Consider the following 25,076-nt stretch of genomic DNA (forward strand, 5'->3'; position numbering starts at 1 on the left):
CCACCTCAGCATCTCAAACACAACTGCGGAATGGGCGTTTTCCACAGCCGGACTATTGTATCCTCCCTGCAGCTCAGGTTCTCCCCCCCATGGTAACACGTTGTACTGTAAGATTCATCCAGTTGCACGGACTCCTTATAATTCATGTAACTGTTTAAAATGTACCAAATAACAGCAGAAAGGACAACGCACTCATACACAAGACAGAGAACACAAGTTTAAGCAGTAGAAACTTTAGTTAAAAATGCCATTTTTGCATCAACTTTTTACAGCGTTGACATCCATACAAGCCTAAATAACTAGAAAAAAATTAGATACATCTAAGAAGACAAATCACATAAGATTTGTTTTTACCTCAATCAAAAATATATTTTGAAAATAGAGAAAAAAAAAAAGTCAGTGCAGAAAATCTAGATAAGTTTAGCTGCCTTTGACTATCAGGTGATCTGTTACAGGGCTGATAGATGAATGAAGCTGTCAGAGGGTGGAGATCGGAAACAACGTCCACTAAAAACACAACTTTTATATACAGAAGACAGCAACACAACAGCGAATAAGAATGTCCAGTGAGAGAGTGGAAAAGATAAAGAAACACATATATAAAGATAAGTTTAGACAGAAAAACAAATGCACCTGATGGGTCAACAGAGACATAAACATGTTGGGGTCCTTGAAAGATGCAATTTCAGAACAGAGAACTGTTAAAAGACAGTTTTTTGAAGTTTAGAGTGTGAGTCATTGCTCACACATTCAGCTATTAGGTAAGACCTGGAGAGAAAAGGCTGAGTGGTTAACTAGAAGTGATTAAACACCACATGAAACACAAAAGGTGCAGGAAAAAAACTAAAATCCTCGTGGTGCATAAAACAAAAAGCAGGGTGCTAAGATTTTGTGGAATCTGTGCTATAAAACATGTGAAAGTGTATGCAAATCAATCTACTGGGACGTGTGAAAGTGTATGCAAATTAATCTACTGGACTTGACAGTTTTGTTCTTGGGTTTGTTCTCCAGGAAGTTGCTTCTCTCTCCGCTCTGGTCCGTTTTCTGAACGGTGTGAACGTTTATCGTTGGAGTTTGGGGTTGACACAGAAGCAGAAGGACTCTGGAGAGACTCGGGTCCCACAACCTGGGGAAGGATAGGGTGACACAAGACAAAAAACAGATGAGCAGGAAAAATAGTTAAGCAGGAGATTCCACCTTCCAGTTTGTGAAATAAAAGGGGGATATAATGACGTTGCTCACTTTTGCATCAGACAGAGCCTGCCTGGCAGCCAGCCGAGGACTGTTGCGCCTCGCCGTGGTTCTCCTCATGATGAAGGGACTGGCCTCTCCAAGAGGAATATCAGCAAACCCTGGAGGACACATGAGGGGTCAATCTCACAGGGAGTGAACAACTTTCATCTTTTCTCCACCCCAACCCAGTGAAACTGCCCGTATCCATAAAAGCTCAGGTGCAACAGTTACATAAAAGTGAGAGAGGGTATATTTTCTCCATAAATGATGTTAATGAAAAACTTTCTATCCAAGTCTAGAGTGATCAGGAAAACACAAGCACTGAAAGTAAACTGTTGCTGAACTTGTTAAAGCATGTTTGGCTCCAGATAAAGTTGCTTTCGTCAACGAAAATATGACTAAATATTATCGTCAACGAACCATTATCACCTGAGGAAAACGAGACGAGACGCGACACAACGAAAATCCTGGTCATTTGACGATGACGATAACGATAATTAAATATATACAGCAAAGCAATATCGTAGACGAATAAAAATGAGACTAAAATGTAGATTACAAAATAAAAACTGCTAAAATGTGTCTTCATTTTTGTTGACCAAAACGAGACGAGATGTGACGACGAGACGACAAGAAAGATCCTTAATATCCATTTTTTAAGTGTTCTCCTCTGGTTTAAAAACAAAGTTACATAGAGAAAGGGACCGATTGACGGCCACGCGGGGATCTGCTCTGGGGCTGGAAGAAGAAGATCCATCTTTGGATACACTTTCCTACATAGACATGGAAAAGAAACCCCAACGTGTTGTCGAAAAAGACGGGGAGAAATGCGGAAAAATAAAAATGTTGTAAACTCAAATTAGAACGTCTTCTGTATCTGGAATGAATGTATTCCCGAGTCTATAAGGTAACAATAATATAATAATAAGATAACCTTGTTTGAATTGTAAAATGGGTTTGGCTAGATACAATCTTTGACTAAAATGTCTTTTAGTCCAGTGAAACATGATACGAATAAAAAGGAGAATGAACGTGACTAAAACTAATAAAAACTAAAATGATAGCTTGACCCGAAGACTAGACTAAAACTAAAATAGAAACAGGCAGACAGAAACAACAGTAGCTCCAGATCGTGATGCAACACCGACCTCTCTGGACCAGCTCAGGAAGCCCCTCTGGCCTGAATTCGTCATCCACCTGTTCACTCTTGGGTTTGGGTGTCGTCATGGCCTGGGCTTTGATCTTCTTAGTAAGATTGTGTAGGGCCTCGTGGGCGACGTCTTTATCATTCAAGTCGCCGTGACCTCGCTTCCCTGCGAAGGGCCCCTGAGGAGACCCCGGTGTGGATCGGGGAGCCAGGTTCTCCGCGTTGACATTCATCTTCTCATCCTGGGGTCTGGAGGACGACTTCCTCGCTGAGCGCCGGCGGCTGTTGGCTTCATTAGCACGTTGAGTCACGGTGATCTGCTCCAGTCGTGTTTTCAGTGCATCATTGGTCTCTTCCAGTTTGTGGACTTTAACCATCAGATTGCAGTATTTATTCATGCACTCATCCGCCTCTTTGCTTTTCTCCTCAAGAAGTTCATTCAGTTCCTCCACCTTGCTCTTGGTCTCCTCCAGCTCTCTGGCCTTCTCCTCCAACTCCTCTTTCTTTTCGTTGAGGGCAGCGCTATGTTTTTCTTGAGACTCCGTCTTCTTTTTCTCCAGGGCTGTCGTCAAGTCTTCCACTTCTTTCTTTCTCAACTCTGCTTCCGTTTTCAGCTGGGTTATCTCAGTCTGTGCCTCCTCGCAGCTCCGACCATTTCCTGAAACATTATTAAGATACATCAGGCTTGAAAATTCAATGTGGCACCCTCCTTTTGGAAACATAATCTTTAAACTGGTTTTAAAAGGGAAAAAAATGAAAGTTAAATTTGTTCAGACCTGAACTGTTTAGCATCATTTGCTTCTCCTGCTCCAGCTGCTTGCAGGTCTTCATCCAAAGGCTCATCTTGCTCAAGGCCGAGTCTCTCTCTTTCGTCATACGAGCTGCACAAGATGTTAACTCAGAGACCTGCAAGCCAAGGATTATTAAATCAAATTAGAATAAAATCACAGGTGCATGTATCGTCTGTAGTTTCCTGAGTGTCATCATACAGACTCTTCTGTAATTCATTTTCTGTGGCCTTTTATGGCATAATGTTCTTGTACGTTAAGTGGATGCCCGTCAGTCTTGATGGACAACTCAGGAAGATGTTGATTTGTTCATTCTGATATCTTGTACATTATACTGAAATTGCAAAAGGTGCCTCAACATGCTGTAATTTTAACTGTAAGAACCCAAAACAGAGCATTGTGTTGTGCTCACTGTGTGATAATATTGTGGGGTCTCTTCATATCGATCTGAACATTTTGTAGTGTGCATTTGTCCTTAAAAAGCTTTTGATTGCAAACTTAAAAAAAAAGGGTGATTATTTTGTTTGCAATTTACATACCTTTTCTTTGAGCTGTGAGACGGTCTGCTTGTGCATTTCCAGTTCCTTCTCAACAGAGACAGCTGCTGTCTGAAGTATTTCTCGCTCTCCTGAAATCTTCTGCTTTTCCTCTTCCACGCGTAGCTTATCTTTTTCAGTCAAAGAAAGGGAAGACTCCAGCTCTTCCTTTTCAGCTTGCAACTTCTGTATCTCTTGTTCTATTCTCATCTTTTCTTGCTTTAATGAAGACAGAGCTTCATACAACTCATCTCTCTCCTTTTCAGTCAAAGAGAGGTTTGATTGGAGCTTCTCTCTCTCCTCTGCTAACACGCTTCTGTCTTGATTTAATCTTTCTCTGTCTTCTTCTAGAGATAGTACTGTGCTTCGCAGGCTGTCCCTCTCTTGTTCTGCTGGGATCAGGCTCGACTGCAGCTTCTCTTTTTCTTCTACCAGCTGTTTGTTTATCGTCTCAACGTGCTCCTTCTCTACCATAAGAGATGAGATGGATTTAAGTGATGCTTGTCTCTGATCTGCCTCGTTCTCCCTCTCTTTTACTAAAGCATGCATCTCTTCCTCTTTAACTGTTAGGAGTGCCTTAAGCGCCTTTATCTCTTCTCCCAGTGATTCAACGTGGGTCCTCAGGTTGTTCCTGTCCTTCTCCCCCTCCTCTCCCTGAGAGCGGAGTCTGTCTGCATCCGTCTGGTACTCCTGTACAGAACTCAGCAGGCGTCGCATCTCCTCCTCTAACTCCTCCAGTGCAGACTGCAGCCTCTCCCTTTCTCCTTCTGTATCTGTGCTCTTCTTTTCCAGCAACATCTCTTTCTGTCTAAAGGCCTCCAGCTGTGCTTGGAGGCCGGTTTGTTTTTCAGCTTCCTCTCTCATTCCTTTCTCAAGTTCATCGATTCTAAATCTGTGTTTTTCCTCTTCTTTTCTTCTATCTACCTCTGCCTTCTGCAATCCTCTTTCCAGCTCATCCTTAGCTAATGTCAGCTCCTCTATCTCTCTGTTTTTTGAGATTAGTTCTCTCTCCAGGTGAGCCTTCTCAGATTTCAGGGAGTCGAGTGTAGCACAGAGTTCAGACAGTTTGTCACTAAGCTCTGTCTTCTCCTCCTCCACCTGTAGGCCAGGGAGTCGAGGATGAAAAAGAGAAAGCCACATTTAGAAAAATACTATTAAATAGCAGCATTTACAACAACTGCTGTGTTTTACTGTTAGCAGTACTCGAGTTGTAAAAAAAAAAAAATCAGGGGGGATGGTGGATTTTATCATATGGGGACAGATAATTTGTGCCGATTACAAATAATATAATATATTACAAATAATAGCACTGACCAAAACACCTGCAGAAATACTGCAGGAATGACATAGCAGCAGTTAAATGCAGCCTTCTGTAAGCTTTAAATATCCACTGGGCTTACATCAAATACATCAAAACACAACAATAAAAAACAGTTTCTGAACTTATCAATATGACTCTGTCCTTCACAGGATAAGTAAAATGGATCACTGCAAAAACTCAAAATCTTAACAGGAATATTTGTCTTATTTCTAGTTGAAATGTCTCATTTTAGTAAAAAAATCTCATTACACTTAAAATAAGACTCATCACTGGAAAAAACAACAATTTTCACCTGTTTCCAGTAGATTTTCACTTGAAATAAGTAGAAAAATCTGCCACTGGAACAAGATTTTTTTTGCTTGTAGGATAAATCCCACTGGCAGATTTTCCTACTTACAAATTTTCAACTGAAAATTTACTTGAATCCAGTGAAAATTGTCAAATAAGTTATTTTTCTGATGATTACTCTAAATGTTGAAATAGCAGTAAAACCACATTCATTGATGGAATAACATAAGGGATGGAAAGGGGGGATGGCAGTTTTACAGGGGGGAAGATTTTGACCGTTTTTATTTCAGGGGGGGATGCCATTCCCCCTCAACTCCAGTACTGCCTGTTAAGCAATAAAACACACATCACATTTGCACAGAAAAAGTATTAGATACCCAAACAATTGTGATATGCAAGTACCTTTCTCATCTCCTCCTCCAGTTCAGCCTTGGATGTTTCAGTCTGTTATGAGCACATCAGAATAAGCTGCATATCACTAAAACCAGTATGCAGAAATGTTTATTCTTGGGACCATAATCAAATACCTGGATCACAGCTTCCTCCAGATTTTGCTCCAAATCTTCTTTCTCTCTTTCCAGGGCGTCAATGCGATCCTGCAGTGAATCGAATTTTCTTTGTGCCGCTATAAACACAAAAATGCAATTTAGACCAATGTCTCACAGAAAAGCATCAGATTATACAGTCTGGTTTTTAAGTTTGACCAGGTTTACCTTTGAGCTGTTCTCCCATCTTCTTTTTCTTCCTTTCGTCTGACTCGATGCGGACCTGAAGCTTTTCAATTCCGATCCTCATCTGTGTGACCTCATCTTGAGTGGAGTTCAGACGCGAGGCAATCTCTCCTTTTTCTAGCAGAGAGGACTCCAGAGACTGTGAGAGCAGGCTCACCTCTCTCTCCAAAGCCTGGAGGAAGATGGGAGGGAAAAGAGGAGGAATACAGTTAAGACTAAACATTTTCCCTCCATGAAGAATATTTAAAATGAAGGCTCTTAGGTCTGCATCCAATAACATTCACAATATTACTTAATAATACTTGAAAGTGGAGGTGAAGCACTGAACAATGTGATGTTGCATGACATATAGTTGGAAAACTAAATCTGAAATTCAACTGGTTCGGCTGGAAGATTAAGATGCATTTCTCATGTTTTCCCACAAGGTCACAGCCGTCGTTGAGGAAACGTAAATGACATCGCTGCTATGGCTGTTGGCAAACCCACTGTTCTTCATTGTGCCAGTGGATGGAAGATGGATGTTGTTAATTATCATTATTGCTAGATATAAGGAATCACATAACATTAAAAAAAGCTAGTGTTTAGGAACTGATAGCAGTTTCCAGACCATTAACCACTCCTTACATCACCTTCAGCAGAAACAAGAACGGCTGCTTGCTGTTTGCACATTTAAAGTAAAAACGTACTAAATTGGGTTTATTTTTCTAAGAAAAAGGCTTTCTTTATTTCGTCTGAGTTTCTTGTGTGATCCCTCGATAACTCATTGATGCTATAAATATATCCTTTTCTTTTTAGTGTTTCACTTCAATGTCACGCATACCGTATGTTTATTTCTTACAGGAGGGAATATTTGTCCTTACCTGTATCTTGCCAACCATGGACTCAGTGTTTTGACTGGCAGAGGTATGATCTTCTTTTATCTGGTTAAGATGGCCAAGCAGCTCCTCTCTTTCCCCGCACTTTTGAGAAACCGCCTGATCCAGCACCTTAACCTGCTCCACCAACTTCAAGTGAAACAAAGAACCAATTTCAGAGCCAAGTAATTACTGAAAACACAAACAATATGTAAAATTTCATTTAACTAATAGTTTATAGAAGACAGTCACAACTAAACATAAGTGTTTCTCAGCAGCTTATTGTTATCACTCCTTTAACTTCAACCCTATATACACAGCATCATCTCTCCATCATTTCACATTAAGTACTATATTGTTATAAAGCAGGTTTTGGACATTTCTGAATCCAGCCAGTTGGAGCAGAGAGGTTTTTTGCCATTCAAGCTGCATTTTCGCCAGAAAAGCGACAAAAGAGAAACGGCCTCATTGATAACTGATTCTGGAGGATTTCATTGTAAATTCAAATCATTTTACACTACAGGACTGTCTCAGAAAATTTGAATATTGTGATTTTCTGTAACGCAATTACAAAAACAAAAATGTCATACATTCTGGATTCATTACAAATCCACTGAAATATTGCAAGCCTTTTATTATTTTAATATTGCTGATCATGGCTTACAGTTTAAGAAAACTCAAATATTCTATCTCAAAAAATTTGAATATTCTGGGAATCTTAATCTTAAACTGTAAGACATGATCATTAATATTAAAATAATAAAAGGCTTGCAATATTTCAGTTGATTTGTAATGAATCCAGAATGTATTACATTTTTTTTTTTTTTTTTTTTTTTTTTTTTTTAAATTGCATTACAGAAAATAAAGAACTTTATCACAATATTCTAATTTTCTGAGACAGTCCTGTATACTGCACATAAATAAAAAACATTTTGACTTGCGGTTTGTCAAACAAATATTATCTTACAAAAAGCTTAAAGCGCCACCATTGTGAATTATTCTGTGTGTACAGCACCTGTTCCCTCTCTGCCTTCACTTTCTCCACGCTGCTCTGCAAGACCTCGTACTCCTTCCTTCCTGCTCTGATGTCATCTTCCAGGATGGCTATGAGGCTTCTGGTGTCGCAGTTAGTCTTCTCCAAACCATGTACTCTCTCTTTCCAGCGGCTCAAAGACTGGCTCAAGTCATCACGCTCTTCCGAGCAGGACACAAGTTCACATCTCAGCTGTGCGCTCTGGAGAAAAATATGGAGATTACACACAGGCTGATCATGAATCTTCTAAGGCAATGCATGTTTATACGATGTTGCTGTATCAGCAGTCGTTTTCCTTTCATTGAAACACATGAGCTGACGTAGTGTCTTAACTGTTAGTTTTCGTGTTGATTTTAAAGTTCTTTTATTAGTTTATAAAGCGCTACATGGGCTTGCACCAGAGTATATTTCAGAGATGTTTTTATTCTATGAACCAGGAAGGAACTCAGATCCTCTGGCTCTTCCTTTTTAGCTGTTCCACAGAGTAGAACTAAAGATTTGGTGATGCTGCTTTTAGCCACTATGCTCCAAAACTGTGGAACAGCCTGCTGGAGGATCTGAAAATGTGGACATTTTTAAACGTAGACTAAAAACTAATCTTTTTGGCCTGGCTTTTATGTAGTATCAAATTTTATAGTTTTATTCTGTTTAACATTTTTTTAAAGGTATTTGTTTTATTTATTTATCTATTTCTTGTAATGTTTTTATTATTATATTTTATTGTTGTGGACTGATTATTTTTTAGCCTTAATCCTTGAACTTTTATCATTATTTCATTTTAATTAACTATATTGTATGTCAGTGTGCATTGGTCTCCCAGTTTTTATTTTTTTGGTCCCCCAGTTTTTATTTTTTTGTTTTTTTATTACGCTTATTTTTCAGTCAAAATGTCAAAGCACTTTGTATTTCATGTACCTGGATGAAAGGCTCTATATAAATAAAATTTGATTGATTGATTAATATTTTTGTACTCTAATAATGCTAATAATTAGGCCTTTAAAAATGAAGCATGCAGATGTTTGATCGCCGAGGCTTCAGACGTTACTCACCTCTGTCGTGAGTGTTTCTATCTGTTGTGCCATGCCCGAGCAAGTCCTCCTCTGGGTCTCCATGTCATCATTAATCCTGGCCTTCTCCACCTGCATGGACTCCAGCTCAGACTCCATACCCAGGATGTGCTGCTCCAGGTTCGCTTTTTCTGAGCGAACCCTCTTCAACTCACTCTCCTGTTGCAGAAACTTCTCATCCCATCCACCTGCAGAGCCAAGTTGAACATATACTCCATAGCATTACTCTATGAATAAATCACATGACTAAGGACACATTTTAACAATATACTTAAAAAAATAAATAAATAAAAAGAGGAAAACCTTTGGCCATTTCAAGTCCTTCCAACATCTCCATAACATCCCTCAGCTGACATTTAGCCGTCTGTAACTGCAGAGTTAATGACTCCTTCTCCTCAGACAGCAGAGTGACCTAAACAAGAGAATATTGATAATAAAACAGAGAATTTAAACATAGTTAGTTGAAACAATGGCACAGAAACAATTCCCAGCATTCAGAATAATTCTACCTCTGTAGCCAGGCCCTTCTTGGCCTCCAGAGCGATGAAAAGCTGATCAGCTGAACCACGTCCCTTCTCCTCTAAGGCTTGAACTTTCATCTCTAAGTTCTGTATTTGGACTTGCAAATCAGAAGTTATTTCTTTTCTCAGTTCAAGGTCAGAGGTCAGCACGTCAACCTCTGAGCGGAGAGTCTGGAGCTCATCTTCTTGTTTTGACATAACTTCCTTGCAGATGTCATCCTGCGACAGCTCTGCTAATGACAGACAGATGAGTATTAATCAAGTAATCCCACTATTTGATTTTTGATTACTCAAAAGAACATTTCGACCATTTGTCTCATCTTACCCTGAGATAGCGTGCAGATCACAGACTCATTTTCAGCTACATCTGTAGGATTACAGCTTTCTTCAGAAACCTGTAACTGATCACATAAAAAGCTTGCAATTAGGAAAACATCCAGAATAGTTCTTAAGTTTTCATAGAAATACAGTAATCAGCAGCAAACAGTCAGAAAACCTGAGACAAAATATTTAACAAGATCTCAAGTATTATTTTGTAAAAGCTTGTCCATGTGTCACAACTCCCTCCTTACATGAATGATATATCAACAGAGCTATGTCACCCTTGCTGACAGAGCTCGTCTAGTCATCTTTGTTTGGTCAAGAAAATTGTAAATGTTGTCACTTTCAATATCTTTCAATTGCACTTCATTCCCAAAATTTGTTTGCTATTTTTCTTTAAAAATAAAGATAAAATATTTGAAACAATTTATTCCATTGTTTTTTGTAGTTTTACCAAAAAATCGAAATCGAAAATCGGGTTTTTTTCAGGAAAAAAAAAAAAAAAAAAAAAAAAATCAGGAATTTTATTTTTGTCCAAAATCCAAATGTTCATAGAGATCAATTCTGGTCCATGAGGGCCAGTTCTCCTGCCTGTTTTAGATGTCTCCTTGCATTCATACACCTGATTCGAATGAATGCTCATCATCGGCACGTCCTCAAGGTCTGCACAAGTCTGTCAATGACAGTGATTTGTACCTGGGTGTGCAACGCAGGAAGACATCTAAAACATGCAGCACACCGGCCCCTCGAGGACCAGGATTGCCCACCCCGATACAGATCAGGCTACAGGTGTAATAACTACACAAAAATACCTTTTCACCTCAGGTCATTCACATAAATACATGACTGACAGAAAGGTCACAGTTCTCATCTACTACCTGCTGAGGAAGTGGCTGGTCCTCCTCGTTGCCGTTCATTTGATCCACATAAGCTTCACATGCTTCGTTCCTCTCCTCCTGGAGCATCTCTGTCTCACTACGAAGACAGAGAGACATATTTATATTTCCATCAACAGATAACAGTGTTTAGACAGCATTTATGTATTCCTTCTAGGCAAGAAACTCATTTTACCTGAAAGACTGGTGAGACGGTTCACAGAGTTCTAACACCACGAAGGATTCATCTCTTGCGCAGGTCTCAGTAAAGGCACTGATACTTGTGTCAAATGCTGCCTCAGCCAGAGAAGGGCCTGGAGATAATGCAACGTTAAATATTTTTCATTCAAATAAAGTAAATCAAGTGTTTAAAAAAACCGCCATGTCCCCACTCACCACTGATTTCGGTCTCTTCAAGTCCCTGGTGACTGGTTGTATCTTCAGACGTCTGAGCTTCCTGCGGTCCAGAGAGCTGCTGTATGAGGCCGTTCTGCTGGGCCACCTGCTCCAGCAGCACGTCGTACCGCTGCCTGAACACAGTCAGCTCGCTCTGCAAGACTGCAAGTTTCTGGTTAAGTTCAGCCTGCTCTGCTTCAAACTGCTGGCTCCTGTAACAACACAACATTTGTAGCCATAAATATAACACCCTGAAGAAAACGACTACAGTAACTCGTAGGAAAAACGTGGAGCATTGGCACATAGAGCACACACCGCTCTTTGTTCTCCTCCTCTGTCCTCTTGTCCTTCATTTGGAGCTGCTCCTCCAGCCTGCGGCGCTCCTGTTCTGAAGACACGAGGGAGCGCTGCACGGATTCGTTTGCCTCTGTGAGAGAAGCAATCTCCTCTTCGTGCCTTTCTATGCTCGCTTGCAAGTGCTGCTTCTCTTCATCTCTCTGATTCACACTAGACTTTAGTTTAGCATTTTCTTCCGAGACCTCAGTGTAGCTCAATTCCAGCTGGCGCCTTTCTTCTCCTAACTGATTCAAGTTAGCAACCAAGTCTCTTTTCTCAGATTGTAATGCAAGGAATTTCTCCTCGTGTTGGATTTTCTCCTCATCCATCAGACTTAAAGCAGCACTGAGCTGGGCTTTCTCCTCCATGACCTGGTTAAGAATAGACTCAGCATCACGTGCCGTTACAGCCATTTCACCAATCTTAACATCTCTTTCGTGCTTTTCCTCGTCTAGCTGCTTAACATCAGCCTGCAGTTGTTTCACCTCCTCAGATAGTTTGTCTCCTCTGGTTTCCAGCTCTTTGTTCTCTGCCTTCACTTCAATCATGTTTGTATCAACTTGCTCCTTTTCATTCAGTAACTGTTGAAACGAAGTCTCAAGGTTGTTTTTCTCCTCGAGTAACTGACTCAGTCTGCTGTCTTTGTCCTGAATTATCTGGCTGTGAGTGGTTTCAAATTTGGCGTTTTCTTCTGTCATGTGACTGAGTTTAGACTCTAATACAGCAACCGTCTCTTCCAGCTGCTGTCGTCTGCCAGCATCCTCCTCCAGACGAGTCATTTCACAGGTCCTCTCAAACAGCTCATCCTTAGCTGTGACGAACTTCGTCTCCAGCAGAGAATTCTCGGATTGGACCTCGTCTAATCGGACTTCCAAGACGGAGATCTAAAGACAGGGCAAGTGATTAATGACCACATATAAGAAACATGTTCTTTCACTTTGTCTCTCTGCTAGAGCCAAAGAGGAAGAAAAAGTGTAGAAAATAGTGATGCACCAAAATGAAAATTTGTGGCCGAAATCGAAAATAATAATAAACACTTGGCCGAATACCGAATAATACCGAACAATGCTTCTTTGCAGCTTTTCATTTATTTTGCCAATTTCTTCACCATTGCATAAATCAAATAAATGTGCAGTGAAATACCCGCCAGTCAAAATTAGTCTTACTGTACATATTGTAATTTTTCTCATAATCCTTTTTTATTTTCTCCCGTTCAAATCCAATTAATCGGGTCGCGGTGGGGCGGGGCTGATCTCCGCAATTTGAAGCCTTGTATAATAATTGTAAAAATCTGGGTTATTTTCTTGGAGGATCTCGTCATATCAGACAGTGAGGGTTCGCGCACCGCATCTGTAGTACGGGCCCTTTTCTCTGGGCTCTCTTCCCGATCTCCTCCGCTGTGCGTCCTGTGACCGTCTCCATCACCAAGCGGCTTTCCCAAATCCAACTCAGCCTGGATCATTTCTCGTTTCCTCTGCTTTTTCCCCACATCCAAGTATTATGTGACATTTAACACCGCACGCCCCTCACTCCACGCTGTTCGCTGTTTGATTGTGTCATCTAAACATGCCGTTATTAATTATTCGTTTTTTTACCCACTTATTCCACCGAACACCAAAAGTGTTTTTTTTGCTATTTTCGGCCGAACAATTGCGGTTACCGAACATTCGGTGCATCACTAGTAGAAAACCTAATCTACAGAGCATTACAGTTTTGGTAGAATGGTAACCCAACCTGAGCTTTGCTGTCCTGCAGTTTGGCCTCCATCTCCGATACCTGGCTCTGGTTTTCAGAGAGTTGGGCCTCTAGTGATGCTATAACTCCCTTAAGTTCTTCCACTTGACTGTCAACGGAGCTCATAGCTGTCTCGTTCTCCTCCAGGTCCATCTGAAGCATTTCCAGTTGCATCTTCATTGGATAAAAAAATAAAAAATAAATGATTAAAAAAAATTCAGATATACTTTTTTGTATGTTGTGTGTGTGTTATCTCTCATACAGAGTCCACCAAGTACAATAAGAGTGAGGCAGGACATACAGGACTGTCTCAGAAAATTAAAATATTGTGATAAAGTTTGTTATTTTCTGTAATGCAATTTAAAAAAAAAAAAAAAAAAAAAAATCATACATTCTGGATTCATTCCAAATCAACTGAAATATTGCAAGCCTTTTATTATTTTAATATTGCTGATTATGGCTTACAGTTTAAGATTAAGATTCCCAGAATATTCTAATTTTTTGAGATAGGATATTTGAGTTTTCTTAAGCTGTAAGCCATGATCAGCAATATTAAAATAACAAAAGGCTTGCAATATTTCAGTTGATTTGTAATGAATCCAGAATGCATGACATTTTTGTAATTGCATTACAGAAAATCACAATATTCTAATTTTCTGAGACAGTCCTGTACAGTAATAATGTAAATACCTCACCAGAATAACTTAAGTAACCAACCTCGATTTTCTTCATGGCAACAATCTTTTCCTTCAGAAGGTCAGCGGTTTTGGTCTGCTCTACCTCCGCTTTATTCAGTTTCTCCTCGAGACTCCTGACCCTGTTATCTCTCTCTTCCAAACCACGCGAGGCAGCCGACAGAGTCGTCTTCATGGTTTTGATCTGCTCCCGACGAGAGTTCAATTCCGTCTTCGCAGCAGCCAATGATTTCTTAGTAGCGTTAAACTCCTCTTTAACACTCTTCTCGTTGTTGGTTAAGTTTTCAATCTCCAATTTGTGGCTCTCTGACTCTTCGTTCCTCTTTTCAGTGAGATTGGAGATATCCTTCTCCAAAGCAGTGATGAGGGTCATTTTCTCAGCAATAGTGTTGGCCAGGTTGGTGTTAACTTCACTGATGGAGGAGAGATCCTTTTCAAGAGCTTCTCGACACCTATTAGCATCGGAGAGGGACTGACTGACCACGTCCAGCTTATTCTTCAAGACTGGAAGCTCCTCTGCTGCTTCTCTGTACGCAGACAGCATTTCCTCCAAGGAAGAAATCTGCTGCTGCAGCTCATCTCTCTCCACAATCTGAATGTGCTGCAGATGCTTCGTTTAAAAAAAAAAAAGGGGAAAAAGTTTTTTATGAGTAAGAAAGACAGCAACATATATACTTTTTAAAAAAAGTTTTCATTTTCTATGTATGATAAAATTGGGAAAATATTCGAATAAAATTAAGCAAACAGAAATGTTCCCATATTTTACCTCTGATTCTTTCTTCAACTCTTGAACTGCGTTTTCCAGCTCAGACTTTTGTTTCTCCACAGACGCCCTCTGAGCTTCGACCTCTTCCAGCTGCTTCTCCTTCTCCTCGGCCCGGCTCTGCTGATCCTTCAGCTCCCCTTCCAGATGTTTGAACTCCTCTGATTTTGTCTCATACATCTTTCTTTGTTCCTTTTCCTCATCTGACATTGTCTCAATTTGTTTCTGCAGCTCAGCTCCGAGCTGCTCCTGGACCTTCAGGAAATGTTCCAGGGAACTGATCTGAAACACAATTTAAATGTATTAAAGAAGGAAAGAAATGAATTGTGACAAAAGATAGTTTTATATTTTTAAAGTATTTATAGACTTAAAAAAGTATTTTATGCAACCCTTGTATAGATGTGGTGCTGACATAAGATTCACTGAAAGCCTTTGAGTTAGTTGCAGTTATAAGTCAGTAGCACGGACCTGGTTTTTGGAGAGAAGCAGCTCTTGCTTGGCCTCCTCCATCTGCAGCTTGAGTTGTTCAGTCTCCTCAGTCTTTGCTGACACACTCTCCTCACACTGCTTCAGTAACACCGCCCTCTCCTCTGCCAACCTACAAAAACACGGGATGAAATAAAAACTAAGAGCAAGTTGCAAATGCTCATTTGAGGAATCAGAGGCGATGCACGGAACAGCTATATGTAGCAAAACCACAATTCATCCCTCACTGTGTTGTTTCTTAGTAATACAAAAAGTAAGAGACATGATGTTAGCAGCCCGCTGCTCTTTATGGCTCACCACAGTAAAGCAGATATAACTTTGAATCTTTATGGATCTGTCTAATGTCATGATTCTCTCACACGTGAACTACTGTCTTACCAGCTGGTCGCAGACAGGTAGGACCGCATTACAATCAAACAAAACTCTATAAGCAGGCTTTGAAAACATTGGATAAAAAGTCTAATTTATATCATCATTGTAATATTTTAACTAAATATGTTTTTTTAAACTGGGGAAATATGATTAAGTTTGCAGACATTTTACTTGTTTATAAAATCCTTCATGGTCTGGCCCCCCCTCCACTCAATGAGTTTATTAAGCAAAATCAAAACTCATCTACCAGAGCTGCCACCAGAGGAGATTGTAAAACTGCACATAGAAAAAGTGCCTTTGGGCAGTCTGCCTTTTCCTATCGAGCAGCTCATACCTGGAATACTATACCTATACAACTAAGGAACATCACCTCTTTATTCCTTCTCTAAAAACATAAAACAGTGGTTACTGGATAATCTAACATGCTGTCATAATCTGGTATAGGGCTCAGGTTATTATTTTTATACCCGTTTATGTGCATTTGTGTGAGCTAATGTGTTTGTGTGCTATAGTTCTTTTATGTTGTTTGTCATTATTCAGAGTGTCATGGCTTTACTAATTGTTTGTACTCTGTGTTTTAGGGTTTTAGTGTGTGTTTTCAATGTTTTTTTATATATGCTATCAACCTGCCAGGGACTGCAGATGTAAATTAGCCTGTATGGCTAAATCTGGCACATTTACATGATGGACTCAAGTGCTCATGTCAATTAATGTGCATTGTCCCTTTTAAATAAATAAATAAATAAATAAATAATGAACAAAGAAACATTTGGACTCCTAGAAAGAAAAAAAGGCTAAACAAAACTTTATTCAGTGATAAGACTGTACCTGGCGTTTTGCTCTTCCTGCTGTGCAGTGGTCTGTGCGAGGCTCTCCCTCAGCTGCCGGATCTCAGCTTGGCCCAACTCCACCAGCTGGTCTTTGGAATGGACCAGGTCACAGGTCGCCTGCTGCTCCTCCCGCAGCTCAACATTCGTCCTCTCAGCAAACTCGGCTCGACTGACTTCCTTTTGCAACCGTGACTCCAATTCTTTGACCTGTTTATATGAAAGAAGACCAAGCAGCAATTAATGATTATAAAGTTGATAAATGGAAATTGCTTTTAATACAGTTCAACTCAAAAAGGCAATGGGGTGTCCTGTGCTGTTGTCAGAACCGAGCCTCAGTCGACTCACTGAAGATTTAAAAACACAAAACAAAACAACAATGACAAAGGAACACAGGCCTTTCCTGTTTTGGTAAGGAAATTCTAGTTAGCTATAAGCCCTTAACGATTTATCCTTAACTTATTCATATTCTCTAGAGAGGCACAATCTCCAAGTTACCTGCACTTCAAGCTGAGCAACTTGTAGCCCGACATTTTGCAGGTCCTTGCTGTGCTTTTGCCCAGCTTCAGAGAGCTGAGCCTGAAGCTGCTTGTGCTGGTGCTCCTTCTCCTCCAGCTCCGTGCTCTTGTTGAGGAGTTCTCCCTTCAAGGAATCGATGTGAGCAGACAGACTGGCCTTGTCTCCTTCCACACACAGGAGCTTCTTCTGCAATATTGACAGAGAATGCATTCAGGATCAGGATGATGGTAAATCTGCTCCGACTACTGCTGCTGCTTGAAATGTCATATCTCATCGTACTGTGGGCTCGACATAGCGAGCAAATAGCAGCAATTTGTGGCCTCCTTTTTTCCCCTTAAGTACAAGCTTCACAGAGTGTGTACCCATTCATCTATCACTTTCAGTAAGAGATATCAGTACCACTAGTACAAGAACAGTGGACTGGAACTATGCATTTCACATTTTGACACATTTAGAGCAATAGATGGCATTTGTACAAGGGTGCATACTAATATATAGGCGTTTTACCTGAAGGTCCTCATTAGCCACATTCATTAAGCTGAAACTGCTTTCCAAGCAGTTAATTTTGTCGTTGAGCTCCTTTTGCACAGCTTCTGTTTCATTTATTAACATCTCCTTCTCTTTCTTCCACTCCAGCAGAGCTTGATGTTCTTGTTTCAGCGTCTTACACTCATTCTGGCTCGCAGTGAGGTTGGATTTCAACTCTTTGCTCTCCGTCTCTAAGGCTGACAGCTTGTTGCACAGCCTCTCCAGCTCTTGTTTCTCTTTCTTAAGCTCATTCTGAGACCTACAGAGAAATTAAACATTTACAAATAGAGAAAAGCTATAGAGATTAAACTTAAAAAAAAAAAAAAAAACATTAATAAATGTAAATGTGTAACTGAGTAAAAGCATGTCTACCTTTCATTTTTGGTCTCTGCATCAGAAAGAGACTTCTTCAAGTTTTCCAGCTCGCATGCTGAAGACTGAGCCTGCTGCTCCAGTTTAGACTGAAGTTTCTTAAGCTCCGCTGCCTGTCCCTCTGACTTTGCTGAACATCCAAAGGAGACGTCAGTTAAACAGTGAAATGGCATCATGATTATAATAAACAACAGTTTCGTCTTCTATTGGCATAGCTTATACTATTGTACCTTTGAGATCATCTAGTAGTCCCTGGACACGTTTGAGGCTTTGCTCTGAGCTTTTCTTCTCGTCTTCTAGCTGACACAGGCGTCTGCTGCTCTGATCGAACTGGACAGTCACACTGTTCTTCTCTTTCTGCAGGTCCTGGAGATAAGTTCATCATTTGAATCCACAGTAAATATAAATATGTTTTGCAGAAAGGCGAGTTGTGACTTACCTAAAAACAATGTAATTCAACTCACCTCCATTTTTTTGCGGAGTTCCTGTTCTTTAGACTGGATGGCCTGCAAACTTTGTTCTGATCGCAGCAGTTTCTGTTTCTGCTCCTCCATCTCTCTTTCCATCTGACTCTTCTGGACGCGCATCTATAAAATGATCAGGTGTCAGATCCAATGACTAGAGCAGAGATGCTTTCTGCTACCCATATGTGCTGATCTATTATTTCCCTGTTGTTTGTCCTTTAAATATCAACTTTATTGCAGACACAGGTCCATATAAAACATTTGTGTTCTGAACAAATTATAGTGCAAATAATGCAAAGCTTGCACCATGTTCTGTCCATTTTTTTTTTTTAAGGAGCAACAATAGCCGTTAATCATTTCCCACTTTTTCTTGTTGACAAAACGTGGTTTGGAAGTCAGTCGGGTCACCAAGTAACCAACCTGCCAACTCTTAGTCAAAATCTGCCAAAAGTGGGTGTTCAGGAATTTGTCATCCAAAAAAAAAAAAAAAAATTTTTTTTTTAATAATTATAATAGAATAAAAACCTAAAGAAGGGCGTAGCATCGGGATGCTCATAGGTTATCAAAGTACCTTCTCCGTATCAGATTGCAGTATATTGTTGTCCTTTTTGGACTGCTGGATTTCTTGTGTAAGCTTGGTTTTAGTTTGGCTCAGTTGTTGATTCAAAGCCTGGTGGGAATTCTGGAGCTCTGCTAGTTCCTACAAGAGAGAGAAAGAGAAGAAAAAATAAAAACAGAATAAAGAATATTGTTAAATTAAATATTTCATTTTCAGTTTTTCATAAAAAAAACATACAATTATTTTGAGCCATATGCTAATATGACTCACCTTCTGACTGTTTCTCTCTTGGTCCTTGAGTTTCTGTTCCAGGGCTCGTTTGCAGCTTTCAGCGTTGTGTCTCTGACAACTCATCTCCTCTGTGAGCTGCTTCAGCTTCTGCTCGGCTGATGAACACTAACAAAGCACGGCGACATTTTCATCATCTTTGTCAGTTATCTACATGACATTTTGCTTTCTGTCTTAAAAAACAAAACAAACATTAAATAAGCAACATTTTCTTCTACCTTGGTCTCGAGCTGCTGGTGCCTGTCTCTGACCTGAGTCAGCTCATGGCTGGACTTGGTCAGGTCTCTGTCGCGTTCACCCAAGTCTTTGCGGGCCTGGTTCAACTGAGTTTGTAGTTCCTGTAATTTGGAAGCTTGATTACGAATCTCCTTCTCCTGATTGGACAGATTCCTCTCCAGCTCTGACACACGACCACGCAGCTCTGATGAAGAAACAAACATTCATGTCCTGTTACTGGAGATGTTTAACCAAAGAGGTGCAAATTTAGCATCCATCCATCCATCAATCCTTTATCTATACCAGATATAATCCAAGTCAAAGGTCAAGTTGGTCTTAGCATACACCCACTATTTTATTAGGTATAAAATAGCTTTAACCTCCTAAGAACTGGCATACACTTAGGTGGAGATTATACGTTTCGTCCATATCCTATTTAATTATCTTAACGGGACTCCAAAGCAACGAGAAAAAACATTTTATTGGATCTTTGGAGTTTAATAAAGTGGCTGGTAAAAAGGCATTAATTAAAAGTGTTATACAAAACATCATTACCAAAATACTGAACCCCATCAATCATAATAATTGCAAAAGAAAAAATAGCCCACCCTGGTTTAGAGTCTTTAGCTGGTCCATCTGTTGGGAGGATCCACTGGGACTATGGACCATGGACGCACTCATCCGCTGGCCAGGTTTGATTGGTGTGGCCTCATGGGCGTCCCAAAGGGACGTCCCTCGTCTCTTCAGAGGCGTTTCCATGAGATCCTGAGAATGGCGACCATGGAGCTTATCCTGCTGTTGCCATGGGAATATGGAGGATCCAGCCTGGCGGGCTGCAATGTCTTTGTGGCTCACACTGACTGACGATGACTGATTCAACAGCTAGAGGAGAACACACAAGTTACTACTACAAAGAAACAAATGCACAGATTCTTTTTTGATTTTTTTTTTTAAAATAGCAATAATGTACTCACTTTAACCTGCATCACTTTGAGTTCATTCTCTAGCCTTTTTCGTTCCTCTACTTCTTGGCTGTATTTCTCCTGAAGTTCCTCTGCTGCGTTGTCTGTGAAACACACATTTACATGTTTGTGACATCTGAGAATCAATTTTATGAACTGTTACTTTCAGGACCAGTGAATCTTTCTATAACACTTTTTTATCTGCACACAAGATGAATTTTGTGTTCAACAGACAATAATAATGAAAATACCGTGCTGTCTGTAGGCTGGGACAGGTGCTGGGGTAGCGAAAGTCTTCTGCGGAGTAGCGTACGGCTGCAGCTCAGAGATGGAGCCGGCAGACTGAGAACGATCTAGCTCATTTTTGTACCTGCACAGATAATTCATTTACTGTGAGGTAACTTCAAACCACTCTTAAATACTTGTAAGTCACAATGCTGCATTTGCTAAACCATTAACTGAGCTTTCAAACACACAACTACACTTTAACTCTGTATAAAAACAGAAAAATGAGTCAACTCACTTCTTGAGCTCCTGCTCTAGTCGCTCTATGGTCTTCCTGCAGGTGTTGAGCTGACCCTCCAGGTAACTCACCTACATTTAATGAGATTATTTAGTCAGGATGACAAGAAGGTTGAGTTTCATGTAAATTCCCGATGTAGATAATCTGACTTTGTTAAGAGTGTATGGTTAACTTTTACAAACATGTAACTCAAAGACAGAAAATCAATTAATTCAATTTTAAAACAGTTCATAAGCTTAGCGATTGCTTACTCCACTTATAAAAAAAGAAGGAAAAAAGGGAGGGAAGTACTACTATTACTCTATCCTTACCAGATTGAATCCTTCATTACAATTCAGATAAGTTCGTCTCCACAGCAACTATATGCTCACTATTTACTGTACAACATTTTAAAACACAAACAGCGCATAAACCACAAAATACAATGTTTTTATATCTAATCATTTCTTTTGAAAATAACATTTTTCCAGACCAAATTCAACTGAATCTATGAAATATGAATACTGGCTGCCAATCAAACTGTGTAAAAATAAATTATTCCTTCTAGGTTTCAAACATTTCAAAACATAGCACACAACTTTTTTACTGTACCACACCAGAAACTGACCTGCTTCTCTTTGACTCCCAGGTCATGGACGGCCTTTTGGCGAGTTTTCTCCAAAGCATCACATGACTCCACTAAAGACTGATTCTCTCTTTTCAAAACACCGCTCTCTGTACGTTCACTGTCCACCTGAAAAAAAAGACAGGTATGGTGAGCACAAATATTTCAACAAAATTACTATCAGCTTTATTTCTTTCTTTTGAGAATTAATGCTAATGTTACACGGGAGAGAGGGATGCAAAAGATTTTCCTTTTTGTGCACAAATTAACATTTTTGAAATGATTCAATCTCTCATCATAAATGGTGACCTTTTGTTTCTGTTTTTGAAGGGCAGCTTCTACGGAGTCCAGCTGAAACTGCTTTTGTGTCTTTTCTTTCCTGGCTTTGTCCAGCTGGACCTCCATCTCCTGGATCTTTTGCAGTGCTTTCGCTGGAAGTCCATCCTTCCACTCCTCCAGGGCCCAGCTCATGACTTCAAACTAACTAAAAACACACAATTCAAGAAACAGTCAATATAAAAAGGGAAGAGTCAATAGCAAATAATAAAAACCTACAAACTGAACATCTTGCCGATTAGTAATCCCAATATGACCAAACAATAAGTTACTTTTTTTTTGTTTAGATTTCTGCCTTTTGTTTTGAATTGTCATTTAAAAATAATCGGCTCCAACTCAATGAAACAACCTTCACGTTGCACTATTCATCATATGACGGAACAGAAAAAATGTTATTGAAGTAACTATTTAGTCTGTACTCTTAGAGCCGATTTACTAAGATCCTAAATAAAGAGTACTAAATTGCGTGTGCACTGAAAAAGTTTGCACGTGCTGTTGTTGTGTGTTTTGCGGGTGATCAACTAAGAATGCTCGCGCAATTGATAACAGGTGCAAACCACAGTATTTAAATGAGGTGTTGCGTGTCTGTTTGCGCCATGGAGAGTCTGGATGGAAAGCAGGATCGCAAGCGCAAAATGAAATTTGACGTGGTGGAGTTAGAAATATTAGTGGAAGAGGCAAATAAACACATTCATGAACTACAGCAAAGAAATTTAAACATTACCAAAAGTGTTGTGCCGTATTCAGCACCCCTGCCGTGAAAAGCACCCCCTCGTCGACATATACCCACAGATCTCTTATTCACAAGTAAATGTCAAAAAGGACTAAATGCTCATGTTTAATTTACTACAAATGACAACGTACACACAATGACAAAAATTATATTCTCATTCCGTGTCACGTTCTGTTTAGCGTCCAGTTTTGTGTTAATGATTCATGTTTAAATGCGCTCATGGATTCCACAATAGTCATACTTTCCCACAATCACAGTCACAGATAACAAAAATCGGGTAAATGGTTATTGATGTCATTAATTAATAGCCTGCTTACTGTGTTGTCTTGCATAATATTTGTAAATATATATTATAAACTCCTAAGTATGTGTTTGTGTGAGTGTGTATGAGGGGGTGCTTTTCACGGCAGGGGTGCTGAATACGGCACAACACCACAATAACAGCAGCCATCGGTGCGTAATGCTGGGCAGATTAGCACCTTCCTTTCGAACGTATTAAATACAGACGCAATCACAATCCCCACAATTACCGTACTTTCAGGCTTGGTAAATCTCACTGCGTGTGGTAAATTAACCTATTTGCATTTTCCCCTCCCAGTATTTAGCGCTTTGTGGCGGGTACGCCCCATATTGATTATTCATCAGGGCAAAAGTACTAAATGAACAGCGTGTGCTATTTTGCTCATTTGAGAGGCGCAGTCCTCTTTGCACGCTGTTAGTAGATCAGCTTGCACATTGGTTTGCGGGTGATGTCAAGTTTGCACACGTTTTTACGCATGCAAACCTTTAGTAAATCAGGCCCCTAATGTACGAATACCAGGTTTCACAAACACCAGGAAACTGGACCACATTACACCAGTCATGAAATCGACACGCTGTCTTCCAGTGGGTCAAAGGATAGAGTTTAAAATCTTACTGCTGGTCTACAAAGCACTGAATGGTCTTGGACCAAAATACATGCTTGATCTGTTAGTTCCCTATGAAGCTCACAGACCCCTGAGGTTCATCTGGATCTGGTTTGTTGTGGTTCCCAAGAACCAGAACCAATCAAGGTGAGGCAGCGTTCAGTTATTCTGCTCCTCACCGTGGAACAAACTTCCTGTAGACCTGAGGTCTGCTCCAACTGTCAGCTCCTTCAAATCAGGGCTAAAAACATTACTGTTTACTGAAGCGTACTCTTAAATGAAATACTTACCTGCTGTGCTCTTCTGCCCTTACTTTTTAACAACTTGTGCTTTTTATTATTTTACCTCTTTTCTTATCATTTTATTTGTTATTTACGGTTTAATTGTATCGTACCGTTTTTAATGTTGATGTAAAGCACTTTGAATTACCTTGTGTTGAATTGTGCTATACAGGACTGTCTCAGAAAATTTGAATATTGTGATAAAGTTATTTATTTTCTGCAATGCAATTAAAAAAACAAAAATGTCCTACATTCTGGATTCATTACAAATCAACTGAAATATTGCAAGCCTTTTATTATTTTAATATTGCTGAATATGGCTTACAGCTTAAGATTCCCAGAATATTCTAATTTTTTGAGACAGGATATTTGAGTTTTCTTAAGCTGTAAGCCATGATCAGCAATATTAAAATAATAAAAGGCTTGCAATATTTCAGTTGATTTGTAATGAATCCAGAATGTATGACATTGTTGCATTACAGAAAATAAAGGACTTTATCACAATATTCTAATTTTCTGAGACAGTCCTGTACAAATAAACTTGCCTTGCCTTGCCTAAAAGGGAAAAGTCAATAGCAAATAATAAAAACATAGAAACTGAACATCTTGCTGATTAGTAATCCCAATAAGAACAAACAATAAGTTACTTGTTTTTTGTTTAGATTTCTGCATCACACTATTCATCATAACTACTGTAGATGACAGAGCAGAAAAAATGCCATTGAAGTAACTATTTAGTCTGTACGTTTTAATGTACGAAGAGCAGGTTTCACCCTAACAGATATAATTATAATATAACAATAATAAATAATAATAATAATAATAATAATATATAATAATAATAAAGCCAGTGCATCAGCAACTAGCAGCGTGTTACCTGCTGCAGCAGAGGAACAACATATGATCAATAATCATAATACTACCACCAAAATATTAAATGCCCCCGGAGCAACTGATAAACACACACCTGAAAAATCTATCTAAATAGCATCAAATCATCGATTAGTACTATTAAGAGCGGTTATATTAAGAGTCTCCGGTTGTCGAGTTGAAGGTGGTTTCGCTAACTTCGCAGCACATAATACAACTTTATTTTGATATGAACCAATAACATTCATCCGCTGAAAATTAAAATGATTAAGGATGCTTAATATTTTGAGGGTAACTATAAAACAACTCTTTAGGCAATGAGAGTTAAACAATGAAAATGACTGTACTTACTTTGGGGACGATGCTAACATCGAAATCCTCTAACTGATCTTCTTCTCGAAATTCAAACTGAGTGACGTTAACAGACACGGCCAAACTACTGGTTACCGCAAGCGCATGCGCACACAAGCAAAAGGCTTGTAGCGAAACCAGTTTGTGTTCAACTCGGTTTAAATGTGTTCAATTAACAAACTCAAATTTTTAAATTAAAATTCAAAGTAGAAATTGAACATGTATTTTTTTTTAGTTCCAG

At 39.5% G+C, this 25,076-nt stretch overlaps 1 protein-coding gene across 1 annotated transcript; it reads right to left on the reverse strand.

Annotated features, from left to right (window-relative positions):
- Positions 1 to 217: 217 nt before the first annotated feature.
- Positions 218 to 24,885, reverse strand: cenpf (centromere protein F). The gene is made up of 38 exons (XM_061735094.1): positions 24,836 to 24,885; positions 21,669 to 21,843; positions 21,363 to 21,488; positions 20,756 to 20,826; positions 20,484 to 20,602; positions 20,245 to 20,336; positions 19,879 to 20,152; positions 19,273 to 19,475; positions 19,037 to 19,162; positions 18,779 to 18,907; positions 18,208 to 18,330; positions 17,974 to 18,109; positions 17,744 to 17,873; positions 17,351 to 17,630; positions 16,823 to 17,029; positions 16,326 to 16,534; positions 15,108 to 15,237; positions 14,643 to 14,921; positions 13,899 to 14,486; positions 13,182 to 13,355; positions 11,427 to 12,331; positions 11,112 to 11,323; positions 10,912 to 11,029; positions 10,719 to 10,815; positions 9,845 to 9,920; positions 9,508 to 9,749; positions 9,302 to 9,410; positions 8,981 to 9,186; positions 7,914 to 8,132; positions 6,905 to 7,048; positions 6,027 to 6,216; positions 5,841 to 5,938; positions 5,716 to 5,757; positions 3,708 to 4,802; positions 3,157 to 3,286; positions 2,382 to 3,038; positions 1,243 to 1,352; positions 218 to 1,126 (listed from the first exon to the last, which is right to left on the reverse strand). Exons 2-38 carry the CDS (start codon positions 21,828 to 21,830, stop codon positions 971 to 973), a joined length of 8,364 nt encoding a protein of 2,787 aa, XP_061591078.1. The 5' UTR covers positions 21,831 to 21,843; positions 24,836 to 24,885; the 3' UTR covers positions 218 to 970.
- Between the last annotated feature and the right edge of the window lie 191 nt (positions 24,886 to 25,076).

The sequence above is a fragment of the Cololabis saira genome, chromosome 2 (assembly GCF_033807715.1).
Source record: "Cololabis saira isolate AMF1-May2022 chromosome 2, fColSai1.1, whole genome shotgun sequence".
Lineage (NCBI taxonomy): Eukaryota > Metazoa > Chordata > Actinopteri > Beloniformes > Belonidae > Cololabis > Cololabis saira.

Coding starts and splice junctions, on each gene's coding strand:
- cenpf (XM_061735094.1), bottom strand. CDS start 21,830: ATGAGCTGGGCCCTGGAGGAGTGGAAGGATGGACTTCCAGCGAAAGCA. Junction 18,908..19,036: donor AAGAGAGAAACAGTCAGAAG/GTGAGTCATATT, acceptor TCTCTCTTGTAG/GAACTAGCAGAGCTCCAGAA. Junction 15,238..16,325: donor CAGGAAGAGCAAAACGCCAG/GTACAGTCTTAT, acceptor GTGTTTTTGTAG/GTTGGCAGAGGAGAGGGCGG.